The 7,240-nt window shown below is 49.6% G+C and overlaps 1 protein-coding gene across 1 annotated transcript; it reads left to right on the top strand.

Moving 5' to 3' along the window:
- The first annotated feature begins 496 nt into the window (after positions 1 to 496).
- LOC130038346 (casein kinase II subunit alpha-like) lies at positions 497 to 1,672 on the top strand. The gene has a single exon (XM_056130239.1). The coding sequence runs from the start codon at positions 497 to 499 to the stop codon at positions 1,670 to 1,672; it is 1,176 nt and encodes a 391-aa protein (XP_055986214.1).
- The last annotated feature ends 5,568 nt before the right edge of the window (positions 1,673 to 7,240 follow it).

The raw sequence follows: 7,240 nt of genomic DNA, 5'->3' as shown, positions 1-7,240 counted from the left end.
GACCTTATATGACTCTTTTTTTTCTCTTCCCTCACATCTTTCTAAGTAATTTTCAAAAAAAAAAAACTATCGGGTTTCACTTAAAAGAAAAGAGGGCCAGGCTCAAATTGGTCTTTGAGGCTGGGGCTACCACTCAGTGTATTTCTTCCTCTCCTGGAAGAATCTTTTTTCTCTATGAGGACAGGGAAGGGTGAGTAGCAACAACAGCTGCTGCAGCTTCTATCACATATAAGCCTCACCCAGTGGTATTCAAGGGGCCACAGGGCAAGGCCAGGGATTGAACTCTACTTCAGATGCACAGGGCACACACAGAAACATCTTGTGTGCTTTCATTCTCCAAATTAGAATTGCTGATCTGATGTTTCTCTTAAAGGGCAGAAGAAGTCGGAAGGAAAAAGGTCTGAAATAAGACCCTAACCTCGAGCTGCCTCTGAAGAGGGTGACTGCTGATCGCCAACCATCACATTTATCTTTGTCCACCACCAGCCTTTCTGACATGTCGATATCCAAGCAAAGTAGGGCCAGAGTTTATGCAGACGTTAATTCAAAACGACCCAGAGAATACTGGGATTATGAGTCATATGTGGAGAAATGGGGAGATCGTGATGATTACCAGATCATTGGAAAACTAGGCAGGGGAAACTATAGTGCAGTATTTGAAGCCGTCAACATTAAGGATAATAAAAAAGTTGCCATTAAAATACTCAAGCCAGTAGCAGAGGATAAAATCAAGCGTGAAATAAAGATTTTGGAGAATTTGCGAGGGGGTCCCAACATCATATATTTGCAAGATATTATAAAATGCCCTAGTATAGGAGCCTCTGCCTTGGTATTTGAGCATGTAAACAATAGAGCTTACAAAGAACTGTACAAGACATTCACTGACTATGATATTCGGTTCTACACCTATGAGATTTTGAAGGCCTTGGACTATAGTCACAGCATGGGGATTATGCACAGAGATCTGAAACCCCATAACGTTATGATTGACCATGAAAACAGAAAGCTACGGCTAATTGATTGGGGTTTGGCTGATTTTTACCATCCTGGAACAGAATATAATGTTCGAGTTGCCTCCCGATACTTTAAAAGTCCTGAGCTGATTGTAGAATATGAGATGTATGATTATAGTTTAGATTTATGGAGCTTGGGGTGCATGCTGGCAAGTATGATATTTCGCAAGGAGCCATTTTTTCACGGTAATGATAATGATGATCAGTTGCTGAAGATAGCCAACGTTCTGGGCACGAAAGATTTCTATAGTTATATTAACAAATACAGAATTTTATTGGATCCACATTTCAAAGTAATGTTAGGCACGCAACCCCGAAAGCATTGGGATTGCTTTGTTCACAGCGAGAACCAACACCTTGTCAGCCCAGAGGCATTTGATATACTAGACAAGCTGCTAGTATATGACCATCAGTCACGGCTCACTGCCAGAGAGGCCATGAAACACCCTTATTTCTGTATTGTAGTTAAGAACCAAGCTCAAATGGATTCATGTAGCAAACCAGGGCACAGAATGCATGCAGTAAAGGGTGATGTGAATCCAGGTGTTTCTTTAGGGGCAGCTTCTTCAAACCTAGAACCTCAGGCAACTCCACCTGTGACAGCTTCTTCCAAGAGCACTCAGAAGCCCACAACATCTTCAACTCGCACTCACAAGTGATTGCTTTTGTCTCCTGATGCTCAGACAGAGGTAGGGTAATCCATCCTCTTCTTAATGTTGCTTACATCTGGAGGGGAGGGCTGAGATACTTAAAAACCACTGTGTCTGCATGCTATTTATAGAGTTTTGCTAGTTCAGTCCCCAAATGGATGATTTTCTTCTATCTTCTCCTCCCAGGTGCTTTTTTTTATATGCAGTTACAACAAAAAATGTATTTAGAATGGCTTGGATCTACAATCAACTAAGAGTTTTCATGCTATGTGCTAGGAATCATTGCTCCAGTGTGGTGAATAAAGGAAAGCAATAAACTAAGAACTAGAAGAGTAAGATGGAGATTACTGCAGCCAGAATCCAACAGATCATCTCACCTTGCTACGCTGGAAAATGGAATGGAGAAGAATTGGAGAACAGTCATCAATCGTTTCAGAGCATGCACGTTTGAACGGGAGGGGAGGCGACAGTGTAAGTCAGTTGACTCAACAATTTAGCTCTCTGACTTAAGGAGAAATGATTGAATCTATATCCTATGTAGAAATGGATGATTTCTGCAGTTTTATATGAAGGAGGGTAGGATGGATGACCAAGCTGAACAGGAGAGCAGCTGCCATTTTCTCCTTTCCTCTCCATGTCCAGATATTTAGCATCTTGAGTTGAGTGTGTTTTACAATTTTATTGCAGGGAGTAGGGGTCAGAGATAGAAGGGCTTGCCTGGTGTACACTCAGGCTGGAATAGCATGCTTTCAAAATGTGTTCATTCAAAAGGTAGAATGAATGAACAAGTCTTCTCTAATAGACAAGTCTTATCTGATAAGGTTCTAAAACAGTGAGATCAAGCAGTTGTTTGATATGAGGGAGTACACAAATTATACTCCTATGTAATAACAAAGGTCCTGTGGTGGTAGTGATTCTATGTGTTTTACATTTCTAGAGTAGGTGTGAATCGGTAGCTTTTTTTAGGTTAACATTTCTTTGGGGGGGGGGGTGGAATATTGACCCTTGGCTCAATCTGGGAAGAATCAACCATCTAAACAAATTGAGTGTTGAAACGCATGCGCGTTTATCTCCCCTTCTCCCGGAAATTCTAGAGTTTAACTGAGAAATAGTTTGTAGTTGTCCATGAACATCTGGTTTTGGATTTTTGTCCTAGGTAACCATTTGCTTTCACATTTCATAGGATTTAAATTTTACTTTGAAACTATAATTTTGTAACTAGAAATAGGATTAAAGTCTTTGCTACCAGGTGTGCTTGCTAAACTCATTTATTCAACATTTTCTCGTTGTTAGTCCTAACCCCTAGAGTATCAGTTTTCTCTCCCTGTGATACTGTTATCTGCCAGTAACAAGAGTGTGCCCTCTCTGAGCCCATCTCAATGTGCTTTCCTCTCTCTCTTTCCTTCCTTCCTTTGCTGCTTTCCTCCCTCCCTCCTCACATCCCTCTCTGTCTTCACATGCTTCTCTCCTTCCTCCCCGCCTTCCTTCCTCGTTTCCTCGCTTTCTTCTTTGCTCCTTTTTCCTTCACTCTTTATTTTGCTCCTGCCATCGTGTCTACACTTTCCATTCCCTTCCTGTCCTGTCCCCACTTTTCTTTCTACTTTAGGGGTTACTTATTGCGACGGGCATAGCCCCTATTACAATACTGACTGGATCTTGCTCCAGGGGCAGAAGGTACTCTGACATTTACCTTGAAGTAGCATGTTAGTTTCAGGTTTCTGTAGATGCCCTCATCCGATTGGGTAGGAAAGCTGGCGGCTCCTTTGGCTTCAGCTCTAATAATGAGCCTTTTCAAAAGCACTGTAAGGCACAGAGCTCCTCCTTCCAGTAGCTATTTACCCCAGGGAAGGGAAAACATAGGCTGACACGAAAGACTGTAAATCAACGTGTCTAGCTAAGTCATTCGTAATTTCACAGAACTCTGAACACGCCAGAGGTTCTTCAAGAGAAGGATGAATCACCACTCCGTGGTAGACAACCTTGGACCCATGCTACGGAGGACAGACGTTTAAGTGTACGATTTCCTGATGGTGCAGTTGAGAGTGGGACCTGTAACTTGCTTCTAAGCAGTAGATTACGAAGGGGAGATTAAACCCGAGATTAAGTTGCGTTATGGGCTGGAGCGATAGCACAGTGGGTAGGGAGTTTGCCTTGCACCTGGCCAAACAGGGTTGGATTTCTCAGCCCCTCTGGGAGAGCCCTGCAAGCTACCAAGAGTATCCTGCCCACACTGCAAAGCCTGGCAGGCTACCCGGGACGTATTTGATATGCCGAAAGCAGTGACAAAGAGTCTCACAACGGAAACGTTACTGGTGCCCGCTCCAGCAAATCCATGAACAACTGGAGACAGTGCTATGCACTGGCCCATCTCTCAAGCCCACTGACTCCCTTTCCTGCTGGTCTGAAGGGGGAAGCTGCAACTTCGAGAACACACCAGAGGATGGCCAGCAGGCCTGGGAACAAATGAAGAGATTTACAAATGTTACTTTTTTGTTTTTGGAGATAACACTTTATTTTATTTTTTAAAGTTTTTATTAGTGAAACACCATGAGGTACAGTTGTAGACTTACAAATTTTGTGCTTGGGTTTCAGTTGTACAACAATCCACTACCCATCCCTCCACCAGTGCCCATTCTCCATCATTTACATTTTTTAAAATTTTTGTGAGTGAAGTACCATGAGGTACAGTTGTGGATTTACAAATTTTTGTGCTTGGGTTTCAATTGTACAGTGATCAAACACCCATCTCGAACATTACATTTACTAGGCATGCAGGACTAGTCTTGAACTCGGCTGCTCTAGAGGGTTGTGGAGCGTAGTTGGGATTCTCCTGATGGAGACCACATCTAGAGAGAGCCGCGCCGGGTTCTTGGACCAGGCGGGCAAATGTGTGCGCAGGACCTCACACGAGGGGCTTCTCAGAGTCAGGGGGAGCACAAACTAGGGGTTGATGCCTGTCAGAAGAACTAGGCAGGAGAACAGCGCCCCTGCCCGAACAGAAGCCCAAGACGGCTGCTGTCCAAGCCGCGCAGGATCCCTGCCAGCCTCCCAGCACAGGGCTCCGCCCACGGCCCGCCCCCCGCCCCCCGCCATCGCTCTGCCTTGGTCCTTGGGCAGTCACAGCCCCGCCCACCCCGCCTCCTGCCCCGCCTCCTCGAGCGAGCGGGCACTGAAACCCCGCCCCCGCGCGGGAGGCCGGCCCCCGCCGGCGCGCGCCTCCCGCCGCGTGTCCACGCGCGCACGCGCCCAGGCCGGCGCCAACTCCCGTTCCCCCCACCCGCCGCCCCAAACCCGCGCGCTCGCGACAGCCGGGATGGGGGCGGAGCCCGCGCAGGCGCCGCCGTCCGGCCCCGCCCCGCCCCGGGCCGCCCCGCCCCGCCCCCGCGCACACGCACTTCCCGCCACGCCTCTCCGTCCACCCGCCGAGCCCCCCGAGCCGAGCCCCGCCGAGCCAGCGCAGCGCGATGGACGGCCGAGTGCAGCTGATTAAAGCCCTCCTGGCCCTGCCCATCCGGCCGCAGACGCGCCGCTGGAGGAACCCGATTCCCTTTCCCGAGTTGTTCGACGGCGACACCGACCGGCTCCCCGAGTTCATCGTGCAGACGGGCGCGTACATGCTGGTGGACGAGACCCTGTTCTCCAGCGATGCGCTGAAGGTGACGTTCCTCATCACCCGCATGACCGGGCGCGCCCTGCAGTGGGTGATCCCCTACATCCGGAAGAAGAGCCCCCTGCTCAATGATTACCGCGGCTTCCTGGCCGAGATGAAGCGGGTCTTTGGCTGGGTGGAGGACGAAGACTTCTAGGCCGGGCGGGCCGGGGGCGGGGGCCGGGGAGGCCGGGCCGCGCCAGTCGCGCTGCCGCCGCGGCCGCCGCCGCCGCCAGCGGCATCCTTGGCCTCTGGCATCCTTGGCCTGGAGCGTCCTCGCGCCGCGCCTCCCCTCCCCGCACCTCGCCGCCCCCCGCGATGTCCCCCGCGCCCCCGTCCCCTCCCGCGTCGTGCTTGCCTTTGTTCCAGAAGAGCGCCCCAGGTTCCCGCTGCCGCCGCCCGGCCCCTCCCGTGCCCATCAGGACAGTCCACTGCAGACGGCGCCTCTGCTGGGCAGCCGCCTCCCGCCAGACCACCAGGCCTGCATCGGAGTGCCCAGGCACCAGCGCCGCCACCACCATCCGGGGCATCCCACCGACACACCGACACACCGTGGCCTTTGGCTGTCCGTCCGGACGCACCCGGGAGGGCGAGAGCTGGGGGGCACAGCCCCTGGACGATGACCCCCACAGCTCGCCCCCTGCCCGCACCACGCTGCGGCTGGCCTTTCTCCCTCAGCGGGAACCGTGCTCTCCCCACGCCCAGAGACACCTACCTGCTTCTGCCAGGGGCCTGCCATGGCCCGGGGCCGCCTGGTGGCCCAGCCCAGTCACCCGTTCTCTCCTGTGGACCTCTTAGTTTCGCCCAGAGTCCAGTGCTCTTCTGAATTTGCAGTATTTTCTTAGTTATGTGCTTGTTCGTCGATTATTTATAGGAGTTTTTTAAAAAGACTTTTCTCATTCTACCCAACTCCCATCCACTCCCTGGACAAAAATCTTTTTCCTATTTTCAATAAATTCCAGATGCTATGTAAAAGAAATTGAGTGTCAGTAAATGTAGTATTCTGCTTTGCTATCCAGGTGATAGTGGGCCATGGGAGTTCTTTAGGAGACGCGCTCCTTGCTGTCCTAGGGGTACTACTGGTGGACTTTTTCTCTGTCCCAGAGAACATCAAGTCAGGATTCTCGGTGGCTTGAGGGCTGGGGTCTCCACTGGCTACTGTCAATCCCAGACAGACAGTGATTCCTGGAAACAAGTTAGGAGTGGAACAAGCCTCTTGGCAGTGGGTCTCATTGCCTGATATTATGTGGGAAAAAAGGCTTTGCTGACAGGATTCCTCATTTCTCAACAGGGCTATAGGTCACCCATATTGTCACAGAGCATAATACCACACAGATGGAGAGCAATTCAGTTTCATCCGTCCTCCTGGGAACCAGCAGCATGCTATATTCGCCCTTAAATTCTGGGTATAGATTTATGTGTGTGTATGTGTACATAAAAGTATACATAAAATGTATATGTATATAGATATATATGTATATCTATATACATATATATGTGTGTGTATATATATATATATTATATATAGCTTTGGGGCAACACCTGGTGGTACTTGGGTCTTACTTCTGACTTTGCACCCAGAGATCATGACTAGCAGGGCTCAGGGGACCATAATGGGGCACAGTCCAGCTCAGCCTCATCCAAGTCTCTGTCTTACCACTGTGCAATCACTCTGTCACCCAATTTGTGTTCGTTTTTATTGTGTGGCCAGTAGTAGTGGAGCGGGAGCATAAGGCACGCAGAAATGAGACGGGCTGTAAATCTGGTTGCTGAGTTGTAAGAGTAAGAAAGTGCATGCCTGCCAACTGAGCAGAAAGGGAAACCATCTTTCTGACTGTCTGCAGTTTAACCCCATGCCTACTGCCCATGCTCCCTCAGCAGTTAGTGAAATATTCAGTGAAATATCCTCACGTCGTTCACAGGTTGGC

Source organism: Sorex fumeus, unplaced genomic scaffold (genome assembly GCF_029834395.1).
Source record: "Sorex fumeus unplaced genomic scaffold, SorFum_2.1 ptg000075l, whole genome shotgun sequence".
NCBI lineage: Eukaryota > Metazoa > Chordata > Mammalia > Eulipotyphla > Soricidae > Sorex > Sorex fumeus.
Note: the sequence above shows the minus strand (reverse complement) of the source record. Positions and strands in the feature narration are given on the sequence as shown.

Excerpts from the sequence above, each read along its gene's own strand:
- LOC130038346 (XM_056130239.1), top strand. The coding sequence starts at position 497 with ATGTCGATATCCAAGCAAAGTAGGGCCAGAGTTTATGCAGACGTTAAT.